The sequence below is a fragment of the Enhydra lutris genome, unplaced genomic scaffold, assembly GCF_002288905.1.
Source record: "Enhydra lutris kenyoni isolate GAN:26980312 unplaced genomic scaffold, ASM228890v2 scaffoldscaffold85, whole genome shotgun sequence".
Classification (NCBI taxonomy): Eukaryota; Metazoa; Chordata; class Mammalia; order Carnivora; family Mustelidae; genus Enhydra; species Enhydra lutris.
In genome coordinates, this window is record NW_019154169.1 from 6,280,006 (window position 1) to 6,307,195 (window position 27,190).

The 27,190-nt window shown below is 37.1% G+C and overlaps 2 protein-coding genes across 2 annotated transcripts in view; one reads left to right on the forward strand and one right to left on the reverse strand.

Annotated features, from left to right (window-relative positions):
* LOC111161451 overlaps positions 1 to 12,761 on the forward strand; it is a 678,116-nt gene extending 665,355 nt beyond the window's left edge. The window contains 1 exon segment of the mRNA XM_022525111.1: positions 11,357 to 12,761. Coding sequence (XP_022380819.1) covers positions 11,357 to 12,726 — 1,370 coding nt within the window. The 3' untranslated portion in view covers positions 12,727 to 12,761.
* Positions 1 to 27,190, reverse strand: part of LOC111161453 (zinc finger protein 527) — a 511,863-nt gene that overhangs the window by 113,450 nt on the left and 371,223 nt on the right. The window lies entirely within an intron of this gene.

Sequence of the window (27,190 nt, forward strand, 5' to 3'; positions counted from 1 at the left end):
TCGCCTGGGTGGCTCAGTGGGTTAAGCCTCTGCCTTTGGCTCAGGTCATGATCTCAGGGTCCTGGGATCGAGCCCCGCGTCGGGCTCTCTGCTCGGCGGGGAGCCTGCTTCCTCCTCTCTCTCTGCCTGTCTCTCTGCCTACTTGTGATCTCTGTCAAGTAAATAAATAAAATCTTTAAAAAAAAATAAAATAAATTAAAAAATAAATAATATTTCTTTATTTTGCCATTAACACCTGGACTTGTCATTTCAGAGATTGGTGTTGTTCAAAGATGTGGCCGTAGACTTTTCCCAGGAGGAGTGGGAGTGCCTGGACTTGGAACAAAAGGACTTGTACAGAGATGTGATGTTAGAAAACTATAGCAACCTGGTCTCACTGGGTGAGTTTGGTCCCAATAATTCGACTTCGGTCTTTGTGAAATTTAGGAACTATTTCAAGTACCTAGCTGAATTTCACCCAAGTTATTTGTGGCTTATAGACTTTAAAGTGGACAGCTCCATTGAATACCTTTATCTTCTCTATTCTTCAGATATCCTTCCTCTGAATTTTTAAAAAAGATTACATATTCATGGGGTGCCTGGGGGGCTCAGTGGGTTAAAGCTTCTGCCTTCAGTTCAGGTCATGATCCCAGGGTCCTGGGATCGAGCCCTGGATTGGGCTCTCTGCTCAGCGGGGAACCTGCTTCTTCCTCTCTGCCTGTCTCTCAGCCTACTTGTGATCACTATCAAATAAATAAATAAATAAATCTTAAAAAAAAAAAAAAAAAGATGTGTTTATTTATTTGCACGTGAGAGAGTGACACAGAGAGCATGTGAATGCACAAGGTGAGGGGAGGGGCAAAGGGAGAGGAAGAAGCAGACTCCTCACTGAGTAAGGAGCCCAGTGCCCGGCTGGATCCCAGGACCCTGAAATTGTGACCTCAGCTAAAGGCCAGCACTTAACCCACTGAGCCACCAAGGTGCCCCACTCTCTGAATCTTTCTGTAATTGACCTTCTTACTTCATGAAAAATGGACTCAATTTTAATTCTGGGCAAGCAGAGTATAATTATCTTTTTCCATTCTTATAAGCAGGATTTTCCATTTCTAAAGCAGATGTGCTTTCCTTATTGAAGCAAGGGAAAGAGCCCTGGAAGGTTGTGCAGGATGTGTCAAGAAGTCAGAGTTCAGGTGAGTAAGAGATGATTAAACAAGGGGAGGCCATTGTGGAGAACAGTCAAATCGTTTAATTTGTTGGCTGCAGCTTTGAGATAATAGCTGAGAAGTTCTCCTCAAAGACCAGACTAAGACCTGTGGAGTAGAAGCTTGAAGGAATACTGGAAGGCAAAATAGCTTTAGCATCAGTTACCAAAGGAAACCCCTTCTTCACCCCATTTACCACTTCCTTGTTTTTCTTTCACATTCCCTTATATTTTCAAATAGGGAATAGCCCTCCTTCTCCAGTGATAACAATTTTTTACTTATATTTTTGATCCAGTGGGTGAAGGATAATAAAAGTTGAAAATGAAGGCCGCCTGGGTGGCTCAGTTGGTTGGGCCACTGCCTTCGGCTCTGGTCATGATCTCAGAGTGCTGGTATCAAGTCCTGCATCGGGCTCCCAGCTCCACGGGAAGTTGGCTTCTCCCTCTGACCTTCTCTCCGCTCATGCTCTCTCTCACTCTCTCTCTCAAACAAATAAAATCTTAAAAAAAAAAAGTTGAAAATGAAGAGGTGGGGCTAGGTCATGTAGGGACATGTATGCCGTGACAAAAGAATTAGGATTACATTGAAACTACAGTAATGATTCGCTGGTTTCACGTAGGAGAGTTATGTGGTTAAACTTGTTATTTTCAAAGACAACTCTGGATACTGTATAGAAAATAAAATGGGAACAAAGTGAAACAGAAAGACCTACCTTAGATATCTCTCCCCTTTCTCATTAGACTCCAGCCACAGGAGCCTTCATTCATTATCTCAGATACATCTAATATCTACATATCTAGTACATGTGCTCCACCCCCTTACATCACTCACTCTGTCTGGAATGCCCTACTCATCTGACTAACTGCTCTGCTTCTTTGGGTCTCAGCCTGTATATCTCATTGCATCCCGAGAAATCTTCCCTGGTCTCATTCTCAGTAATGATATTTTAGGTTTTCTTACAGTAATTTCTGAGCTATAATCATATAATAGTAAACCTCGTAAGACCATTCCTCTTCGGCCTCAACACACCTGTAGAGGAGATCTGTAGAAATCAGTGTGCCTCTGATTTAAGTGAGCCTTCAAAATCCTATGTGCTCTTGGTAAAATATGTCTTCCGTATTTAAAAAAAAAATTGTGCTTGATGTTACATTTTCCATTCCATTACTCTGCTCTCGTTGATAGCCATGAATAAGCTATATTTCTTCACCTCCCATTCTTCCTTGCTTCTTTCAGCTACAGGTATAGCCATTGCTGGATGCCTTTTCTCTTCCTCGCTGGACAGTTTTATAACACGCCCAAGAAATTACTTATTTTAAAAAATTAGATTGTAACGCATTTCATACTTTAGACATAGAAGAATCCCTTTGATCTCTAATTGATGCCAGACTCATTTAATAAATTTGGTATCTCTTAGTCTAAGTTTTTTTTTTTTTTTTTTTTTTTAAAGATTTTATTTGTCAGAGAGAGGGAGAGAGAGCGAGTGCAGGCAGACAGAATGGCAGGCAGAGGCAGAGGGAGAAGCAGGCTCCCTGCTGAGCAAGGAGCCCGATACGGGACTCGATCCCAGGACGCTGGGATCATGACCTGAGCCGAAGGCAGCTGTTTAACCAACTGAGCCACCCAGGCGTCCCTTAGTCTAAGTTTTTAAAAGAGATTTTTATTATTTATGTATTTGTCAGAGAGAGAGAGAGCACAAGCAGTCAGAGTGGCAGGCAGAGAGAAGCAGGTTCCCCGCTAAGCAAGGAGCCCGATATGGGACTTGATCCCAGGACCCTGGGATCATGACCTGAGACAAAGGCAGTGGCTTAACCAACTGAGCCATCCAGGCATCCCTACTTAATCTAGTTTTTTATATGGATTGCCATCTCTTTACTTCTTGTTCTACCACACTGGGCCAACTCAAACTTCTTCAGTTGAAAGGAGAATACAAACATCAGGTTCCAAATTTGCTCTGGCTCCCTACAGGGAGCTTTAGGGGAAGCGAGTGTTCTTATTTACAGAATTTTCATTTAGTCAGTATTGCTAACATTAAAAAACCAGCCACAGGGACGCCTGGGTGGCTCAGTTGGTTAAGCAGCTGCCTTCGGCTCAGGTCATGATCCCAGCGTCCTGGGATCGAGTCCCACATCGGGCTCCTTGCTCATCAGGGAGCCTGCTTCTCCCTCTGCCTGCCATTCTGTCTGCCTGTGCTTGCTCTCTCTCCCTCTCTCTCTGACAAATAAATAAATAAAATCTTTAAAAAAAAAAAAAAACCAGCCACATAATTTTTAAAAATCTATTTGAATAGTGAAATACACAGGAGAGTGCATAAAACATTTGTACAGTTTGATGAATAACCACCCATGACAAGAAACAGAACATTGCCAGGACTCCAGAAATACCCTATGAATATATATATTTATGACCTATGTATACATTTCAAAAAGTATTGTTTAATTTTGTCTGTTTTAGAATTTAGGTGAGTGACATCATATTGTATGAATCCTTTTGTGTAGTGCTCCTTTCATTCATTGTTAAATTTGTGAGAGTCATCCACATTCGTAGCTCCAGTTCATTCATTTTTGTAAGAATTCCATTGTTTGAATAGACCAAAATTAACTCTTGGTTATTAACTTTCAGTATATTCTTGGTTAAAATTTGGGTCATTTTAAATTTGGCTATTAGAGTAATGTGACATACGTCACTTGACATGTTTACTTATATACCTGAGCGTGAGGTTCTCTGGGATATCTATCTAAGAATAAAAGTGCCAGGTCAGAAGATACGGATATTCTTGATTTTACTAGATAATGCCAAGCTATGTTCCAAAGTAATTGTACCTGTGTATACTCCTATGAATAGTATATGAGAATTTGATTGCACCACATCCTTGAGTGCAGATTTAAAAATTTTTGCGACTCTAGTGGGTTTGTATCTGTCATTGAAATACTGTTTCCATCTCCTTGATTACTAATGAGTTTGGGTGTGTGTGTGTGTGTGTGTGTGTGTGTGTGTGTGTGTGTGTTGTGTATGTATATATGCATGCACCATTTAGAACTTTTATAGATCCCTGTTCATGTCTTTGGCTTATTTTTCTATTGGTTTGTTAATTTTTCTCTTCTGGTTAGATGGGTTTTTTGGTATATTGTAGTTACTATATTTGTGTTTTAGGTATCTTTTGCTGTGTGGCTTGGCTTTTCACTCTTTTTCTAGAACTTTTGATGAATAAAAGTTCCTACTTTTAAAGTAGTAGAATTATTAATCTTTTACTTTATGATGGATATTTTTGGTGAGCTATTACAAAATATCCTTCTGGGAGCACCTGGGTGGCTCAGTTGGTTGAGCATCTGACTTTTGATTTCAGCTCAGGTCACGATTTCAGGGTCATGAGATTGAGCCCTGTGCCTGGCTTCATGCTGAGCATGGAACCTGCTTAAGATTCTCTCTCTTTCCCATAGCCTAGCTAGCCCTCTCTCTCTCAAAAAAATAAAAAATAAAAATAAAATAAATCCTCTTGTACCTTTCATTCATGAATATATTCTTCTATACAAGTATTTTTAAAAAGCTTTTTAGTGTTGCCTTCCACACTGAGGTTTTTATCCTACCTATACTTGATTTCTCTCATGATCTTCAAATAGGGGTCCAGTTTCTTGTAGTTGTTTTCACAAGATTAATTGTAAAGTTTATTTTCTCCCCCACTAAAGTGCTGCTTTTATGAAATACAATTTTCTTTTTTTATATGTGGGCATATTTTTGTACTTTCTATATTTAAACCTTGTGATAATACCACACTATTTTAATTATACTTGCTTTTAATGCATCTTGCTACCTAGTGGAGAAAATATTTTCATCTTCTCTTTAAGAATGGCATGACTCGGGGTGCCTGGGTGGCTCAGTGGGTTAAGCCGCTGCCTTCGGCTCAGGTCATGATCTCAGGGTCCTGGGATTGAGTCCCGCATCGGGCTCTCTGCTCAGCAGGGAGCCTGCTTCCCTTCCTCTCTCTCTGCCTGCCTCTCAGCCTACTTGTGATCTCTCTCTGTCAAATAAATAAATAAAACCTTAAAAAAAAAAAAAAGAATGGCATGACTCTTCATGGTCTTATGTCTTTCTAATTAGCTTGACAGCCCTCTCTTCTCAGATAGGTTGGAATTTTTATTAAGATTGCATTGAATTTATAGATCATTTGGGGAGAAAACTGACATGTTTACAGTGTTGAGTTTTCTCATTATGTTTCCTGATAATGTCCTGATCACAGAGTTGTAGACAAAGTAGAAGTGGCCATTGTTGCACCTCCCCAGTTCCTGCAAGTCCCTCCCCTTCTGGCTAAAGTGACTTGCAGTGGATTTAAAGGGCTGGCATTCCTTTTCTCAACATGTTCATTTTTCTTTTTCCCATTTGGGAGCCAGATGTTAAAGACTAGGACATTCAAAAACAACTACATATATGGGAAGGTTAGAAAGTGATCATGCATACTCAGGGAAAGGCTCAAAAAAGACCTGAGAAGACCTGAAGTTTATATCCAAGGGTGGTCCTCAGCTCAGAAGCCTACAATGATCAAAACAACAAAAACAGTAACAAAAATTAGCAAACCCTGAGGAAGGGGAGAGACTCTGATTTCTAGAGTTAACACATTATTATTAGAATTATATAAAATGTCCAGTGTTCTAGCAAAAAATCATAAGGTATAAGAAACAAGGAAAATATGGCCCATTAAAGGAAAAAAAAAAACCAACAGAAACTGTTCCTTAAAAAGACCAGATGATATATATGCTAGACATAGAGATTAAAACAACAGTCTTAAAGATAGACAACTAAAGGAGTGTATGGAGAAAGTTCCTAAAACTATATATGAACAGAATGGAAATATCAATAAAGAAATAGAAAACCTAAGAAGATGCCAAAAAGAAATTCTGGAGCTAAAAAGTACAAAAATCTAAATGAAAAATTCACTAGAGGGATTCAATGAGGGGTTTGAGCCAGCAGAAACAATCAGCGAACTTGAAGATAGGATAATGGGAATTATACAGTCTGAGGATTGAAAGAAGAAAGGTTCAAGGGAAGTAAATAGAGTTTAAGGGACCTTTGGGACACTATGAAGGAGCCAAACATATGCATTGTGGGAGTCCCAGGAAAAGCAGAGAAAAAGAGACAATATTTGAAGAAACAATAGCTGAAAAACTTTCCAAATTTTATGAAAGGGCAACATACAACAAGCTCAACAAACTTAATGTAGGGAGAATTCAGAGACCCACACCAAGACACATTCTAATCAAACTTTCAAATGTCAAAGACGAAGAATCTTGAAAGCAGTAAGAGAGTAGCAACTAATTACACACAAGTGATCCCCAATGAGATGATGAGATCTCATCAGAAACATTAGATATCAGAAGGTAGTGGGATTATATATTCAGAATGCCTAAAAGACAAAAACTGTCAACCAAGAACTCTATATCCAGGAAAACCGTGCTTCAAAAGTGAGGAAAAATTAAGTCATTTTCAGATAAAAACTGAGGGAATTTGTGACCGCTCTACCTGATCTGCAAGAACTGTTTATGGAAGGACACTTGACAATAGCTAGAAGCCATATAGAGAAATAAAGAATAAAGGTAAATATATGGGCAATTTTAAAAGCTATTATTGTAACAGTGGTTTGTAACTACTTTTTGTCTTCTGTATGATTTAAAAGACCAACACAATTAGTGAAAGCAACCCACAGTTATTAGTCTAAAAGCTAGTATTTATTCTAACTTGGTTTGTAGCTCCAAATCATGTTTTCTGCGTATTTTAAATGACTAATGCATTCAGAGGCAGTTTGTTTTTTAGCACAAATGTATGAAGGTGTGATTTTGTGACATTGACAATCACAGGGGCGAGGACTGAGATGTCAAGGAGTAAAGTATTTGTATGTCACTGAAATTAAGCTGGCATAAATTTAAATTAGAGTGTTACAACTTTAAAGCATGTATTTATAATTTTATAACTTTAGTGTTAGTAAATGTAACACCCCCACCAGTAATAACAAAGAAAATAGCTATACATAAAAATATATACTGTCAACCCCTGAGCAACATATGTTTAAACTGTGCAGATCCATTTATACATGGATTTTTTACAGTACAGTATTATAAATATATTTTCTCTCCCTTATGGTTTTCTTAATAAATTTTTTTTCTCTAGCTTACTTTATTGTAAAAATAGAGTATATAGTATAATGTGAAATTATGTGTTAATTAGCTGTTTATGTTATCGTTGAGCTTTTGGTTAATGGTAGGCTGTTAAGTTTTGGGGGTGTCAAGAATTATATGCATATTTTTGACTGCATGGTACCCTTTAACTCCCTTTATTGTTCAAGGGTCAACTGTACATAAAAGGATATGAGAAAGGAATTTAAACATTGTTCTACAAAAATCAACTAAAAGAAGTGAAAATAACAAAAAGTAGACAGTAGTAATGCAGGAAAGGAGAGACAAACTTGACTTCCTATAAACTATAGTAATCAAATGGCATCATAATATTGGTGAAAGAATAAATATGTCCATGGAACTGAATAGAAACCCTAGAAATGGACCTACACAAATATACTCAGGTGATCCTTGAAAAATGAGCAAAGGTAATCCAATGGAGAAATGATAGTCTTTTTCATAAATGTTGCTGGAACAACTGAACATACACATGTTAAAAAAAATCTAGATATGATGTTACAGCTTTCACAGAAATTAACTCAAAATAGATCATAGTCCTTAATGTAAAAATGCAAAATTATAAAACTTTTAGAAGATAACAGAGGGAAAAATCTAGGTGATGTTGGGCTCAGAATGAGTTTTCACAGAAACACCAAAAATATAATCATGAACAAAAAAGTTGAAAATTGGTTTTCATTAAATTAAAAACTTCTGTTGAGTGAAAGACAGTTATGAGAATGAAAAGACAAGCAATGGACTGGGAGAAAAGTCTTTGTAAGACAAATGTCTGATAAAGGACTTACATATAAAATAAACAAAGAACTCTTAAAACTCAACAATAACAAAACAACCCAATTTAAATGTGGCCACGAGATCTGAATAGATGCCTCACTAGAGAAGATAAACTCATGGTAAATAAGTATATGAAAATTTGCTCAGTGTTGTATATCATTAGGGTATTACAAATTTCAACAACCATGAGACATAACTACATATTCCTTAGAATGACTAAAATCCAAAACACTGACAGCTTCGAATGCTATCAAGAATGTGGGCAACAGGAACTCTCTTTCGTTGTTGGCAAAAATGCAAAATGATAACAGCTACTTTGTGTGTTTGTATGTTCGCTTTGTTTTAGAGAGAAAGAGTGTGAGCGTGGGTGGGGGAAAAGAGGCAGGGGAAAACAATCTGAAGCAAAGTCCACAATAAGTGCCAAGCCCAATGTGGTGCTTGATCTCATGACACTGAGATCATGACCTGAGCTGAAATCAAGGGTCAGACACTTAACTGACAGAGTCATGGAGGTGCCCCATGTACAGGCAGTTTGGAAGACAGTTTGGTACTTTCTTATGAAACTAAACATAGTCCTACTGTATGATCCAGTAATTGTTCTCCTCGATATTTACCCAAATAAATTGAAGACTTTTGTTTATACAAAAACCTGCCCATAAATGTTTATGGAAGTTTCATAATTGCCAAAACTTGAAAACAACTAAGATGTCCTTGTGAATTGATAAACCTAAATGTGGTTCATCCATACAAAGGACTATTATTCAGCAATGAAAAACAAAGTAGCTACTGGGTGATAGAAAGACATGAAGGAAACTGAAAGGAGCCAGTTTGAAGAATTTACATACTTTATGATTTCAACTATATCACATTCTGGAAAAGGCAAATAGTGCAGTTAACAAAACAATCAGTGGTTGCCTGGATTTGGGGAGGGAGGAGGAATGGTTAGGTGGAGTGCAGGGCATTTTTAAGTAAATATAAATATATACCACATCTTCTTTATCCACTCAACACTTGATGGACATTCAGGCTCTCTCCATAGTTTGGTTATTATTGATAATGCTGATGTAAACATTGGGGGCAGGTACCCCTTTGAATCTGTATTTTTGTATCCTTTGGGTAAATACCTAGTAATGAATGCAATTGCTGGATCAAAGGTAGTTCTATTTTTAACCTTTGAGGAGCCTCCAAATTATTCTCCAAAGTGGCTGCACCAGTTTGCATTTCCACCAACAGTACAAAAAGATTCCCTTTTCTCATCCTCACCAACACCTATTGTTTCTTGTGTTGTTAATTTTAGCCACTCTGAAAGGTGTGAGGTGGTATTTCGTCATGGTTTTGATTGCATTTCCCTGATGATGAGTGATGTTGAACATCTTTTCATGTGTCCGTTAGCCATCTGGGTGTCGTCTTTGGAAAAGTATTTATTTGTGTCTTCTGCCTATCTCTTAACTGGATTATTTGGTTTTTGGTTGAGTTTGGTAAGTGCTTTATAGATTTTGGATACTAACCCTTAATCAGATATGTCGTTTGCAAATGTCTGCATATCTACAAAAACAGGTCATTTTTGGTTCTCTTGGCTCTGTACCTATGAGTGGGATTTCTGGGTTATGTGGTAACTCTATTTTGGACACTTCTGCTGGGCATATAACTTGGTGTGAACTTGCAAGGTAATGTGGCAACTCTGTGTTAACTTTTTGAAGAAGTACAAAACTATTTTACAAAGCAGCTGTACTGTTTTGCATTCCCATCAGCAAGCTATGAGAGTTCCAAATATCACTTCTGTGTAGCTTTAATTTGCATTATCTTAAGAGCAAATTTGAGTATATTTTCATATGGTTAAAAGTTATTTACATTACTTTTCTATCAACTGTCCATTTTCCTAATCCATTTTTATATAGTGCTGATGTCCACTTTTATACAGTAGTCTTTTTTTTTTTAAGATTTTATTTTATTTGACAGAGAGAGAGATATCACAAGTAAGCGGAGAGGCAGACAAAGAGAGAGAGAGGAGGAAGCAGGCTCTCCGCTGAGCAGAGAGCCCAATGCAGGGCTCGATCCCAGGACCCTGGGATCATGACCTGAGCCGAAGGCAGAGGCTTTAACCCACTGAGCCACCCAGGCGCGCCTATAGTAGTCTTTTTTTAAGTGTGATTTTAGAAACTGTTTATATATTAGGTATATAATAGGCATATTGAAATTTTGCAAATATTTGTCATTTCATTTACCCTATCTTGTTTTTGACATGCCACCTTTTTTTTTTTTTAACTGTGTTGTGGTCATTTTTAAAAAATATTTTATTTATTTGACACAGAGAGAGAGATATCACAACAAGCAGAGAGGCAGGCAGAGAGAGAGGGGAAAGCAGGCTCTCTGCTGAGCAGAGATCCTTATGTGGGGCTGAGATCATGACCTGAGCTGAAGGCAGAGGCTTAACCTACTAAGCCACCCAGGCACCCCTGTTGTGGTCATTTTATCAAATTATGATTAGGAAATTTTTCCCCATTCCTAGTTTATAAGAAGAAGTCACCCAACTTTTATTCTAATTATTTATACGGTTTCATTTGTATAAATATGGACACCTGATCCATTTGGAATTTGTCCAACTATATTATATGAGGAATCAATGCAATGCAGTTTTATCTTTTTTTCTATATTTCTACCCATATGTTTATCAGTTTTGCTTATTAAAAAGAGTTCATGTTTTTCCTACTGATTTGAGCTGCTAGCTTTATGGTGTACTAAATTTGCACTTATAATGGTGTCGTTTCTGGATATTTCTTTTCTGCTCCATTGATTCCATTGACATCTTACGAGTATGATAGTTTGAGTCTACTCTTAGTACCTTAGAGATTTTTATTTTTCAAGGAATATGAAAATAAAATTTACTTTCTTGTTATCTTACAGACTGGGAATCCAGGTGTGAGACCAAAAAGCTGTCCTCAAAGAGAGGAATTTATGAAATAGAATCATCTCAATGGGAGATAATAGAACAGCTTACAAGACATAAGTGTAAAAGTTTTCAAGATAATAGGGAATGCAAAGACCAGGTTGAAAGCCAATTAGGAAATAAAGAGGGACTTTTCAGGCAACTATTAATCACTTGTAAAGAAATTCCCAATTTTAGCCAGACCACATCCCTTACATTAAAACGAAGAATTCATTTTCCTGAGAAATCCTATGAATGTAAAGCATGCAGAAAATACTTTATCCATGGCTTTCAACTTACAGAACATCAGCAAGATCATTCCGATGAAAAATTCTATGAATGTAAAGAATGTGGAAAGGCCTTTATTCAGAGCTCAGAACTTATTTATCATCAGAGAGTTCATGTTAAGAAACCCTATGAATGTAAGGAATGTGGAAAAACCTTTATTTGTGCCTCACAGCTTACTTATCATCAAAGAGTTCATACTGGGGAGAAACCTTATAAATGTAAAGAGTGTGGGAAGGCCTTTATTCGTGGGTCTCATCTTACCCAGCATCAAAGAATTCATACTGGTGAAAGACCCTATGAATGTAATGAATGTGGGAAGGCCTTTTTTCGTGGCTCTCAACTTACTTACCATCAGAGAGTTCATACTGCAGAGAAACCCTATCAATGTAAAGAATGTGGAAAGGCCTTTATTCGTGGCTCCCAACTTACGGAACATCAGAGAATTCATACAGGTGAGAAACCCTATGAATGTAAGAAATGTGGGAAAGCCTTTAGTTATGGCTCACAGCTTACTCTACATCACAGACTTCATACTGGCGAAAAACCCTATAAGTGTAAAGATTGTGAGATGTCCTTTATTCGTGGCTCCCAACTTACTGAACATCAGAGGATTCATACAGGTAGGAAACCACATGAATGTAAGCAGTGTGGAAAGGCCTTTAACTATGGCTCACAGCTTATTCGTCATCAGAGGATTCATACTGGTGAAAAACCCTATGAATGTCAAGAATGTGGGAAATCATTTATTCGTGGCTCACAACTTACCGAACATCAAAAAATTCACACTGGTGAAAAACCTTTTGAATGTAAGGAATGTGGGAAAGCCTTTATTCGTGGCTCACATCTTACTCAGCATCAGAGGATTCATACTGGTGAAAAACCCTATGAATGTAAAGAGTGTGGTAAGGCCTTTATTTATAGCTCACAATTGACTCAACATCAGAGAACTCATACAGGTGAGAATCCCTGTGAATGTAAGCAGTGTGGGAAGATCTTTATTTGTGCCTCACAACTTACTCTACATCAGATTTCTCACTCTGGTAGGAAACCATATGAATGTAAGGAATGTGGTAAAGCTTTTATTCGTGGCTCACAGCTAACTTACCATCAGAGAGTTCATACTGGTGAGAAGCCCTATGAGTGTAATGAATGTGGGAAAGCCTTTATTCGTGGTTCACATCTTACTCAGCACCAGAGAATTCATACTGGTGAGAAACCATACAAATGTAATGAATGTGGGAAGGCCTTTAATCGTGGCTCACAACTTACTCAACATCAGAAAATTCATTCTGGTGAAAAGCCTTATAAATGTAATGAATGTGGTAAGGACTTTAGACGTCACTCACACCTTACCCAACATCATAAACTTCATAATTGAGAAAATACAAATTTATTAAATCTTTTGTCTACCCATTGGTACTCAGTTTTGGAATATTAGATAATTAAAGATTATGGAGGTAGGAATTTCTCTTTACTTTCACTTGTAGGTAACTCAGAAAATTCAAACAAGGGAAGACTAGATTAATACAATGGAGAATCAGTTTCCATCATATTTCAGTCTTTGTTATACATTAGTGAATTCATGCAAGAGCAGAACCATAGAATGTAGGGTTTTCTTGTTTAGCATCATTCTCTTGTTTAGCATGATCTGAGCCCCACCATTTACTACATGTGCGTTCCTTTGGGAAAGTTAGTTAACCCCTGTTGCTTTAGTTTTTTTCATTCGTAAAACTATCATTCTCATTATAATGGTTTAAAAGACATATATACATATAAAGCCTTAAAGCATTGTAGAATAAATAGATTATACTTAAACAGTAGTTATTACTGAAATTTTATTTTTACTTACTATTTAAAAAAATTTTTTTTCCTTCTGGGCTCAAGAGTAATCTTTCTTTTTTTTCAGTTGAAGTGTAGTTGACATACAATGTTATATTAGTTTCAGATGCACACTGTAGTGATTGGACAGTTCTGCACCTTACTCGTACTGACCACAATATACTGGTTACCATCTGTCTTTATACAACATTGTTACAATATTATCACTATGTTCTATTAACTATGCTGTACTTTTAGAGTACAATTTCTGGGTCTTACAATAAATTCATGTTTTCTTTTATAAGAATTGGACAAGTTATTTTTGAAAATGGCTTTACCATTTTATATTCACACCAGTAGCATATGACTTTCTCAGCCTTTGGTGTTGTCATCACTTTTTGTTTTAGCCATTGTGATAGGTGTGTAATGATGTCTCTTCTTGATCTTAATTTGCATTCCTCTAATGGCCTAATGATCTTGAATACCTTTTCATGTACTTGTCATCTCTCTATCCATTTTGGTAAAATACCTGTGTCTTTTACTGATCTTTGAATTGTCTTATTTTTTATTGTTGGGTTTTGAAAGAGTATTTTCTATATTTTTGATGATACTAGTCCTTCGCTGTGTGGTTGTAAATAATTTTCTTTTTTTTTTAAGATTTTATTTATTCATTTGACAGACAGAGATCACAAGTAGGCAGAGAGGCAGGCAGAGACAGAGGAAGGGAAGCAGGCTCCCTGCTGAGCAGAGAGCCCAATGCAGGGCTTGATCCCAGGACCCTGAGATCGTGACCTGAGCCAAAGGCAGAGGCCTTAACCCACTGAGCCACCCTGGCACCCCAATACTTTTCTTGATGTGTAGCTTTTTTTTTTTCCACCTTTTAGTTGGGTCTTTTGAAGAGCAAAAGTTTTCAACTTTGATAAGTTCTACTTTATCAATTTTTCCTTTTATGGGTTTTGCTTTGGTGTCAAATCTAAAGACTCCCTGCCTACCCAGATTCCAAAGACTTTTCCTGTTTTTGCATAAATTTTTATTGTTTTACACCTAAGTCTGTAATCTATTTTGAGTTAATTTTTCATGTATGTTATATGCTTTAGCTTAATGTTCTTAGTTTGTTTTGGCTAATGGATGTCCATTTGTACAAGCATCATTTGTTGAAAAGACTGTCTTTCCTCCATTAAATTGCTTTTGTACTCTCTCAGAAATCTATTGAATATATTTGTGTATATCTTACTTCAAGTTTTTCTACTTCCATCCAATGATCTGTCTTTCCATCTGCCAATATCACACTGCTATGATTACTGTCATTTTATAGCATGTCTTAATAGGATTTCTCCTACTTTATTCTTTTTCAAGCTGATTTACCTATTCTTAGTTTTTGCCATTTCAAATAAATACTAGAATAAGCTTACCTATATTTACAAAATATTGCTGAGGTTTTAATAGGAATTCTGTTTAGAAATAATTTATATCTTTGGTAAGTCTTTTAATCCATTAATCTAGTATATCTTTCCATTTTTAGGTTATTGTTGTTAGTTTGTGTTCTCCAAAATATTCAGGTAACAACTCCCAGTACTTATGAGTGTGATCTAATTTGGAAATAGGGTCTTTGCTGATGTATTCAAGTTAAGACAGAGATCATATTGGATTAGAGTGGGCACTGCTGTAATGGCTGGTGTCCTGATATGAAGAGGGAAATGTGGACACAAACTCACAGGGAAGGCCATGTGAAATCAGACAGATTGGAATGCATCTACAGGCCAAGGAATTCTGTTTAGAATTAGTAGTAACTACTAGAAACTAGAGGGGAAAGAAAGGATCCAACCCCTGCCTTCAGAGAGAACGTGGCCCTGCCAATACCTTAATTTTGGACTTCTGTTCCCCAAAACTGTAATAGATTTGTGCTGTTTGAAAACACAAAGCTTGTGGTAATTTCTTATGGCAGCCCTAGGAAATTGACATCATCTTTTAAAATTTTTTTATTAGGATTTGTAATTTTTGGCATACAGATCTTATACATGATTTGTAAATGTATATACTTAAGTATCTCACTTTCTTTGGAAAAGCTCTAAATAGTGTTGTGTTTTTAAATCCAATTTTTACCTGTTCATCATTAGTATATACAAACTATATAAATATATATCTGTATGTTGATCTGGTAATCTGTGACCTTGCTGCAGAACTCACCAATTCATTCTGGAAAGTTTTGTTTCATATTTTAGTAAATTCCTTGGGGTTTTCTACATAGACAATCATGTCATCTATGGACAGTGACAGTTTTATATCTTCCTTTCTAGTCTGTGTCTTTTTGTCTGTGTCTTTTCTGTCTTTTGTTTGCATTATTATGCTGGCTGTAACTGTTAGTGCTATGTTGGATAACACAGACAAGAGCAGATATCCTTGTGTTTTTCCAAATCTTAGGGGGAAATACTCAGTCTTTCATCATGAAGTACAATGTAAGCTGTTGGCTTTATGTAGATGTTCTTTTTTAAATTGAAGTTCCCCTCTGCTCCTAACTTTTTAATTTTTATTTTATTTTTTTTTAAAGATTTTATTTATTTGGCAGACAGAGATCACAAGTAGGCAGAGAGGCAGGCAGAGAGAGAGAGAGGAGGAAGCAGGCTCCCTGCTGAGGTGGGAGCCCGATGTGGGGCTTGATCCCAGGACCCTGGGATCATGACCTGAGCCGAAGGCAGAGGCCTTAACCCACTGAGCCACCCAGGCGCCCCAATTTTTATTTTTTTAAATAATTTTTTTATTATGTTAGTCACCATACAGTACATCATTTGTTTTTGATGTAGTGTTCCATGATTCATTGTTTGCATATAACACCCAGTGCTCATTGCAATACATGCCCTCCTTAATACCCATCACTGGGCTCACCCATCTCCCCACCCCCCTCCCCTCTAAAGCCCTCAGTTTGTTTCTCCGAGTCCATAGTCTCTCATGGTTTGTCACCCGGTCTGATCCCCCTGCTCATTTTTCCCTCCCTTCTCCTAATATCCTCCATGCTATTCCTTGTGCTATTCCACACATAAGTGAAACCATATGATAATTGTCTTTCTCTGTTTGACTTATTTCATTTACAATAATAATCTCCAGTTCCACCCATGTTGATGCAAAAGTTGGGTATTCATCCTTTCTGATGGCTGAGTGATATTCCATTATATATATGGACCACATCTTCTTTATCCATTTGTCTGTTGAAGGACATCTTGGCTCCTTCAACAGTTTAGCTTTTTTTTTTTTTTTAAAGATTTTATTTATTTATTTGACAGAGAGAGATCACAAGCAGGCAGAGAGGCAGGCAGAGAGAGAGGAGGAAGCAGGCTCCCTGCTGAGCAGAGAGCCCGATGCGGGGATCGATCCCAGGACCCTGAGATCATGACCTGAGCTGAAGGCAGCGGCTTAACCCACTGAGCCACCCAGGTGCCCCCAGTTTAGCTTTTTTTAAAAATAACGAATGCATATTGGATTTTATCCAGATATATGATACGATTATATGACTTTTTTCTTCAACCTGTTTATATGGTGGATTACATGGATTGACTTTTTAATGTAAAACCAGTCCTCACATAACTGTAATAAATCTCACATAGTCATGTCATATAATTTCTTGTTGGAATTGATATGCTAATATTTTGTTGGAGATTTTTCTTAGATTATGAAAAATAATTGTCATATTATTTTTTTCCTTTCTTCCTTCCTCTCTCTCTACCCCCTAGTCTTTGTCTAATTTTGTATTGTATAATATCGGCTTAATAGAATGAGTTGGGAGGTGTTTCTTTTCTGTTTTCTGAAAGTTGCTTAAAATTTGTGTTCATTTTTCAGTTTGTGAAAATTTGCAAGTGAAGCCTTTTGGGCCTGAGGATTTTTAGGGAGCTTTACAATTATAAATTCAGTTTCTTTAATGGTTATTCATTTATATGGCTACTTATGTTATCTGTTTCATCATAGTTGAGATTTGGTAGCTTGTGGTTTTTGAGAAACTTAGGCTAAATAGTCTTAAACACTTAAAATTTTCCAGCCTCTTCCCTCAATAAAATTTTTGATGCACATTCCCTTATAATGATAGACCTATCATTATAAGAATATAAGAATGGTGTCAAATTAAACAAAAATTAAAAAATTAAAGACCAGATTCCCTTATAATGATAGATATAAATATTCTAAATAAAATATAAATAATATCTACCAATTAAAAGAATACAAAGGAATACTATTCTTCAGGAATGTCCAAGATTTAATCTGTTATAGATTAATTACATTTCAAAAGTCTACAAATTATATTTGATTTTTTTTTAAGATTTTATTTATTTATTTGACAGAGATCACAAATAGACAGAGAGGCAGGCACAGAGAGAGAAGCAGGCTCCCTGCTGAGCAGAGAGCCTGATGCGGGGCTTGATTCCAGGGCTCTGGGATCATGACCTGAGCTGAAGGCAGAGGCTTTAACCCACTGAGCCACCCAGGCACCCCTACAAATTATATTTGTAAGAGATGATTATGATGGAAAAATGATCTGATACAGTCTCAAGTCATTTTAATTCTCTCAGTGAATGGTTTTGAAATGTGTTTTTCAATGTTCTTTGAGAACATTGAAAAAACAGTTTACATGACCATGTGTACAAAATTTAAGTTAAAAAATTCATACAGTATTATTACCTGCAAAAGCTCTTTGAAAACACATTTTGGCTGAATGATTAGTAGTTGAGTTTTAAAATTAATATTTGCCTTAAAACCAATGTACTAGCATAGAATCAATTTCTGGCATTCAGAAAATCTCAATTTAATTTTATGATACATTGTTAAATGATTTCAGGGATATTTTTTCATCATGAAATTTTGAGGTTCTTTGATATTTTGCTTTTAGTTATTTCTTACAATATGAGAATTTGCAAATAGGACTTATTGTTGAGATAATAGCCAAGGTAAAATTAAAATAACATTAAGATTTTTTATTTTTTTAGATGTTCAAATTATCAGTCCTAGTGTCTCAATAGTTCTACAAAGATTTCAATTATGATCTAATTTTTTTAAATTTCCTTTTTGTTATTTGAATTATGAATTCATTGACTCTGAAAAGGTATGAAGTTCCTCCTAAAGTCATCTATTTTTTTTAAAGGATTTTATTTTTATTTGTCAGAGAGAGAGAGAGAGCACAGGCAGGCAGAGTGGCAGGCAGAGGCAGAGGGAGAAGCAGGCTCCCTGCTGAGCAAGGAGCCCAATGTGGGACTCGATCCCTGAACTTTGGGATCATGACCCAAGCCGAAGGCAGCCGCTTAACTGACTGAGCCACCCAGGCATCCCTAAAGTCATCTATTGAAGACACATTCTCCTAATATTTTTATTGTTATGTGTCTTATTGTTTAACAAATTTTAGGAGCACTTAGGTGGCTCAGTTGTTAAGCGTCTGCCTTTGATCCCAGGGTCCTGGGATCAAGCCCCACATGGTTGGGCTCCCTGCTCAGTGAAGCCTGCTTCTCCCTTTCCCATTCCTCCTGCTTGTGTTTCCTCTCTTGCTGTCTGTCTCTCTGTCAAATAAATAAAATCTTAAAATTTTTTTAAACTATTGATACCTACAACTTAAATACATTATTTATGTGCAACTTGCCAAATTAAGAGTTCAAACGTTAGTCATTACATACCAAATAAATATTAGAGAACCATAATTCATGAGTATTTAACAGTATTGCTGTGGAGTCACAACAGCTCTTTATTGTTATCTATACCATCAGTCTATTTTGCTCAGGTTTTATAATTTATTACATCATAAATCACTACTCAATGGATTGCATGGTTGTCACATATGAAAAATATATTTTTTAAAGATCTATTTGACAGAGAGATCACAAGTAGGCAGAGAGGCAGGCAGAGAGAGAAGGGGAAGCAGGCTCCCTGCTGAGCAGAGAGCCTGATGCAGGGCTCCATCCCAGGATCCTGAGATCATGACCTGAGCTGAAGGCAGAGGCTTAACCCACTGAGCCACCCAGTTGCCCCCGTTTTTATAATGATGTAACAGTAATGTACCTTGTGCTACCTTAAAATTACTTGTTTTGAATTCTTTTCCTTAGGACCATATCTCTATGTTGAATTCTACAGATAATACGTTAGCCTAAAATTTCCTGTAGTACTTTTTAAGTAATATGACTCAGATGATATTAGAAAAAAAGATTCTGGGGTCGCCTGGGTGGCTCAGTCATTGAGCGTCTGCCTTCTGCTTGGGTCATGATCCTGGAGTCCTGGGATCGAGGCCCGCAATGGGCTCCCTGCTCTGCGGGAGGCCTAATTCTCCCTCTCCCATTCCTCCTGCCTGTGTTCCCTCTCTGTGTCTCTGTCAAATAAATAAATCTTAAAAAAAAAAAAAAAAGATTCTGTGGTCAAACCAGCTTGTAAATGGTGGCATATTTCACATGACTTTTTGGAGCAATAAGTTCATTTTATCAGGGCTATAATAAATATTTTAGTAAAGGAATTTCTCGAAACTTTAACCCCTCATATGCCAGACTTACTTGACCATGAATCCCTTCTTATAATGCCTATTAATATCTTTTGCATGTGAACTATTTTTGTAAATGCTGCTCTAGCTACAAAGAATAACCGCAGAGGTGGAAACTCTAGACATTATAGCTGGAGGCCAACTGAGTTTATGATAGGGCAAGTTGCTTTCTCTAAACCAATCCCATTCTTTTTCTACAGATAGGACCTTGTCCTCTTAAAAAAGGGACTTGTCCTCTTAAAAAAGGGAAATTCCTCCGTGTAACAATCTTCCTTCACAGTCCCTTCTTACTCTTCCCTCTACCCCAATTCTTAGTTCAACTTAATGAGATATTAAAAACAAACACAAAAACAAAACAGGTTTGTGAAATCTTAAAGGCCTGGTAATGAAATAAATGTCTTTATCATTGATATAGTTAGGCCATAAATAAAGTTCTAGAATTGGAGATTGTTTTCTAAGATGAATTTTATAACAAATACAAGAATAAAGATTGTCAAATGGGCCATTATGTCATTACTTTGTTCTCTACTTCTAACAGTGTTTTACTTATTCTCAGAAGAAAAGTTAGAAATTAAGTGTATTTTTATGTAGCTTTTTTTTTCGTATTTGAATTACCCTTCTGAAATTACATAATGCATTTCCTGAAAAACAGGAAATTGTAGCAAATATACATATAATCTAGCTTCCTGAGGCACCTGGGTGGCGCAGTTAAGCCTCTGCCTTAGGTTCAGGTCATGATCCCAGTGTCCTGGGATCAAGCCCCATGTCCCTTCAGGCTCCCTTCTCACTGTGGAATCTGCTTATCTCTTTCCCTCTGTCCCTTGCTTGTGTTCTCTCTCTCTCAAATAAATAAAATCTTTAAAAAAAAGAAAAGAAAATCTGACTTCTTAAACTAAACCTAATGAGTACTTTTGTAGCTTTTTGTTTAAATGTACATTTTTATGTTTGTATATTTGTATGTTTATACATGGGTTTTTTTCTTGGTTGTGAATATTTATATATTTAAACAGGGTCACTGTATGGACATCAGTCTGCAACTTTCCTGCAACATACATAATGGACATCTTTCCAGGTACATATAAATCTAACTTACTCATTTTAGTGTTAGTAGCTGCAGAATACTACATATGGAGAGGTATTAAATGTTCAAGTTGTTTTTCTGTTGATGAACATTCATGTTATTTTGCCTTCCTTGCTGTTTCAAACAATTGTCAATAAATACCATTAAACATAAATACTTGTATAGGTATGTTTTTATTTCTGTAAGATAGATTCTTACATCAGGTTTGTGGAACAAAAATAGTGTATTTTTGAAGATTTATTCATTTGAGAGAGAGAGAGAAGGGAAGGGGCAGAGGGAGGGAGAATCCTCAAGCAGACTCCCCACTGAACCAGGAGCCTGATGAGGGCCTCATCCCAGCACCCTGAGGTCATGACTTGAGCCAAAATCAAGAATGGGATATTTAACTGACTGAGCCACCCAGACACCCTTTTATTTATTGTTTTATTGTAATAGTAACATTACTTTCCAGATAAAGCACATTCAGTCCCATCAACAGTGTTTGAGATGCACATTCTCCTACAATTTAATAGTACTTGGTGCTCTTTGTCAATCTAATGAGAAATAGGCCATTGCTTTAATCTGAATTTATTTAAATATTGGGTAGACTGAGCATGCTTTCATTTGCTTATTGGCCATCTGAATTTTTTGTAAATTACCTGTCCATAGTGTACAATTTCTAGTATTTTTCATTAATTTTTAGAATTATTTTGTGTTTATGGGTATTTATCATATGGGTTACAAAAACAATTTCTAGTCTATCTAGTATTTTAATATACCCTTTGTTTTGTACTTTTATAGAATCAAATATAATCTCCATAGAACGTTTCCTACATAAGATTATTCATTTTCCTAAATATTTTTTTTGTATTTTAAGTCTTTTTAGCTAAATTTTCCCACCAACTTTTTGTATTGAAGATTTCTAAAAATCACAGGAAAGCTTAAATAATAGTGAAACATCCATCACATCCAAGACTGACTTAGTTAACATCTGACACATTTTATTTTTATTAACATTTCACTCCTAAATACTTCATGTATAACCTAAAAATGAGATTGTCTTAATTTTAATAGCATAGCATTAAAAAATTAAAAATAATTCCATAATTTCCCAAAGTATCTCAAAAACTGGCTTAGGGACGCCTGGGTAGCTCAGTCGGTTAACCGTCCGCCTTCTGCTCAGGTCATAATCCCAGGGTCCTGGAACCCAGTCCCACATTGGGCTCCCTGCTCAGTAGGGAGCCTGCTTTTCCCTCTGCCTGCTACTCCCCCTGCTTGTGCTCTCTCTCTCATTCTCACTCTGACAAATAGATCTTTAGAAAAAGAAGATCCAGCAGGGGCCACTGTGCAGACCAGACTTTGCTCGCTTGTGCGTCTTGCTCTACTTCTCTGCAGCCATGTCTAACAAACCCGATAATAGCTGAGATTGAGAAATTCAGAAGTTGAAATTGGAAGAAGACAAAAATACAAGAGAATAATCCACTACCTTCAAAAGAAATGATTGAACAGGAGAAGCAAGCAGGTGAATTGTAATGAGGCATTGCCACTAATACGCACTGTATATTCCACAAGCATTACCTTTTTTACTTCTTTTAGCTGTTCAACTTTGTAAGATACACAGAGGTTGGATCAAGTTTAAATGACTGTGCTGCCCCTTTTCACATCAAAGAACTACTGACAATGAAGGTGCCTGCCTCTCCCATCTGCCAGTCCAGTCCGGCTGGCAGGGAGGAAAAATAACTTGCATGTTAATGCAGGAAGAAGCTGGGTGGGATGACAGTGAAATCTAGAGTTAAAACAAAGCCGGTCCATGGTGTCCTGTAAGCTGTAAAATGCAATTTAATCAGAGTGCCATTTTTTTTTGTTCAAATGATTTTAATTATTGGAATGCACAATTTTTTAAATATGCAATAAAATTTTTAAAACCTTTAAAAAACTTGGCTTATAAAATGTTTTTCTAAATAATAATCTGATCAAGGCTCTCATCTTATAATCTCTTAACTGAGAACAGTCACCACCACCACTTTTTTTGTAACATTTTTGATACTCCCATTTTTAGAATCTAGGCTTGTTAGAATGTCAGACTTTTAGGAATTGTCTGTTTCCTTATGAATAAATACAGAAGTAGTAGTTTTGGTAATAATATGATGATATGTACTTACTATAGCAAAAGGTATACTATGCATAACATAAAGCATTAAATATGTCATTACATAAGTAAAATACATTGTCCTGGTATTGCTATTGGTATTGCTGAATTTGTTCACCAATTAAGGTAGTTACTAGACTTTTCCATTATAAACATAATTTTTAACTTTCTAATTAGTATGCAATGAGTGGGATGGATAAACTCTTCTGAATAGTTCAAAAAATTTGACAAGGCAGGGGCGCCTGGGTGGCTCAGTGGGTTAAGCCTCTGCTTTCAGCTCAGGTCATGGTCTCAGGGTTCTGGGATCGAGCCCCACATCAGGCTCTCTGCTCAAATGGGAGCCTGCTTCCCCTTCTCTCTCTGCCTTCCTCTCTGCCTACTTGTGATCTCTGTCAAATAAATAAATAAAATCTTTAAAAAAAAATTTGACAAGGCACTCGTGTAGAAAGAATACATGTTAACATGTCTTTGCTTCATATTTTTATAGTAACTATATGAAACATTAATGATAAATGTTAAAGACCCATTGTTTCTCAATCCTATCCCTGTTGTAGATTTAGTGTGTATAATTCAGCCCGTATACTTATTTACTTAAGATTTTATTTATTGAGAGTGAGCACACATAAGTAGGGGGTAGGGGCAGAGGGGAGAAGGAGAAGCAAACTCTCATTGAGCAGGGAGCCCAACACAGGGCTCAATCTCAGGACCCTGAGATCATGACCTGAGCTGAAGGCAGACCACTAACTGACTGAGCCACCCAGGAGCCCCTCTAAGTGGCTTTTTTTTTCTTTTTCTCCATAGACCTAGGGCCACATCTGGTCCTTGGGAAACATTCATGCATTCTTGTTCTGGATACACTTTGAGATTGTTGGCTGATAGAAGAGCAGCACTAGTTCAAGCATTCTCATGATATTTAGATTTCTCTAGGAAGTTAGACAGCAATCCACTTTGTTCCCAGGTTGTAGCAATCATAGTGCGCCCTCCCAATAAGCATGAGAGATGGGCAGGCATTCTCTTCTCTCCTGGAAGATGTAAGACTCAGCACACAGAGTTTTCCCAAATTCTTTCCTCATCTCCACAACCTGATGTTTTGAATGTACTGAATATGGTATATGGGAGTTTCGTAGCTCGTTTTTGGCAACTTCCTTTTTGAATCCTATCAGGTGCTCTATTTTACAACTTTTTTTTTTTTTTAATACTTTATCTATTTGACAGAGAGTGAGAGGGAACACAAACCTCGGGAGTGGGAGAGGGAGAAGCAGGCTCCCCGACAAGCAGAGAGCCCGATGCGGGGCTTGATCCCATGACCCTGGGATCATGACCTATGACAAAGGCAGACACCTAACAACTGAGCCATCCAGGCGCCCCAACTTTTAGAATCTTGTATCTCTTAAATTCTGAAGACTTAAGAGTTTCAGCTAACATTTTTCCCCTTAGTATCTTATTTAGCATCTTATTTTTCTTTAGTATCTTGTTAGATATCTTCTTACCCATAGGTATTCGGTATCTACTACACTCAGGTTCAGAAATGTGTTTCTACTTTTTCTCTATCACAAATGCTATAGTTAATATCCCTGTTGATGTCCTCTGGCTCATATGTGAAGTGTCCTCTTGCATAGTGGAGAAGTAGAATAACTTTGTATGTATGTTTCTAACTGTGCCCATGAAAATTGTTTATTTTCCCGAGAGACTGATTAGCTTTATAAATGAAAGACAAGATAAACTATGTAATAAGTTTTTAAAATTTTATGTACTAATTTGTTTTTCCTTTAAAAGATTCAAATTTAAAGCTTAATTCTAAATTATTTCTTCTGTATATTCTAATTACAGTTTTCTCTTTGTCTTACTAATTTATATTTTTTCCTGATTGATTTCTATCCACTTAAAGAGTTTTTCATCTTATTGTGAGATTATTGACCTACTTTATCTGCAGTGCGGAATAAAACAGTAGAAACAAAAAAAACCAACAAACCCCACATGATTTAAACTCAATTTGGACTTAATCATTTCTTCCTGGGAGAGCGTAGCATCCTGAAATGGCCAAGGTGGGTGATGGGTGAAAAGAAGCATGAAAAATCAAGCTTACTGAGTAGCTCCAGACAAGTAACACTAGAAATCTCCAGGTAAATAAGGTCAAGCACCCTGTGGGAGAAAAATCTTAAGATTCATCAAAAGCCAAGAATAACCACAGTTTGGAGGCACTAATATATACAAACATGACTGACAAAAGCCTATGGAGCTTCAATGTGAATTTTAAAAACTATTTTAAGGGCGCCTGGGTGGCTCAGTGGGTTAAGCCGCTGCCTTCGGCTCAGGTCATGATCTCAGGGTCCTGGGATCGAGACCCGCATCGGGCTCTCTGCTCGGCAGGGAGCCTGCTTCCCTCTCTCTCTCTCTCTCTGCCTGCCTCTCTGTCTACTTGTGATCTCTCTCTGTCAAATAAATAAATAAAATCTTTAAAAAAAATAAAAAAATAAAAACTATTTTAAGATTAGAAGTGTAATTCACAAGTATTCAAGGTGTTTTTAAAGAACACCCTACACTTTTTCTTTTTTTAAAGATTTTATTTATTTATTTGACAGAGATAAAGCGAGAGGGAACCCAAGCAGGGGGTGTGGGAAAGGGAGAAGTAGGCTTCCTGCTGAGCAGGGAGCCTGATGCAGGGCTCGATCCCAGGACCGTGGGATCCCGACCTGAGCTGAAGGCAGACGCTTAACGACTGAGCTACCCAGGCGTCCCCATACTTTTTTTTCTCATCCAATCTCAAACTTAGAGAGAAGTTGCAAATTTGGTGCAAAGAACTTTTCCCCCCTGAACCATATGAAAGTAAATTGCTGACTTAATGCCACATCACTCTGAAGGTGCTGGGTATTTTCTACAAACAAAGACATGTCCCGAAATATAGAATCATATATACATATAACCGAAATACAGAATCAGAATCAAGAAGTTAACATTAAGGGGCACCTGGGTGGCTCAGTTGGTTAAGTGTCTGCCTTTAGTTTAGGTCATGATCCTGAGGTCCTGGTACCAAGCCCTGAGTTGGGCTCGTGGCTCAGCCAGGAGTCTGCTTTTTCTCTATCCCACTTTGCCCCTCTCCCCTGCTCATGCAAATCTTAAAAAAAGAAATTAACATTAATACATTGCCACCATCTACATTAGATCCCATCCAAGTTTTACCAAGTGTGCCAATGTAATTTGCACTAAAGAATCCAGTTCAGAATCACACACAGTGTTGAAATGTCATGTCTCTTTAATTTCCTTTAGTCTGAAAGTTTTTCTCTTGCCTTGACTTTTTTATAATCTTGACACTTTTGATGATTATAAGTCAGTCTTTGGAAAATGTCTCCACTTTGGTTTTCTTTGATGTTTCCGCATAAGCAGGTTATGCATTTTGGAAGGTTGCCAACAGAACTGATGATGCGTTCTTCTCAGGGCATATCAGGAGGCACATGATGACCCATTACTGGTGATATTCTTTTAATCAGTTAATAAGGCATATCTGCCAGCCTTCTCCACTGTAAAATTAGTCTTTTTCCCTTTGTAATTAGTAAGGATTTTACGGGAGGGGGTATCCTGAGACGATATAAAATTTGCCCATTCTTCAGCAAAATTTCAGTTGATTAATTTGTATCAACATGGACATGTCATCTAATTCATTCAAAGTTTCTATTACTGTTATTATTTATATTAATATTAGGTTTGTCTCAGATTTGGCACGTGGAAACCCGTTCAATCCAGCCTCTATGGCCTTTTTTTTTTTTTTTTAAAGATTTTCTTTGTTAGAATGAGCATGAGCAAGGGGGAGGGAGAATCTCCAAAAGACCCAACACCCAGCACAGAGCCCGATGCAGTGCTTGATCCAGGGACCTTGAGATCAGACCTTAGCTGGAATCAAGTCAGATGCTTCTTTTTTTTTTCTTTTTTTTTTTCAATTTTCTTTTTCTTTCTTTCTTTTAGATTTTATTTATTTATTTGACAGAGAGTGAGAGGGGGAACAAGCAGGGAGAGTGGGAGAGGAAGAAGCTGGCCTCCCGCCAAGCAGGCAGCCCACACGGGCTCAATCCCAGAACCCCGAGATCATGACCTGAGCCAAAGGCAGATGCTTAACGACTGAGCCACCCAGGTGCCCCTCTGTAGCCTTTTAATAACCAGTCCCTATCATTCCTGATAAATGAATGTGTCCTCACTTTAACATAAAAGATGTTCTAGGTTCATCTTCTATTTGCTCTGCCCTAAGACTGAAGTCAATCATTTCTTGAAAGAGCCTGGTTCCTATTAATGAGTATTTGGAGGCCATGATCTGGGTAGCAGCA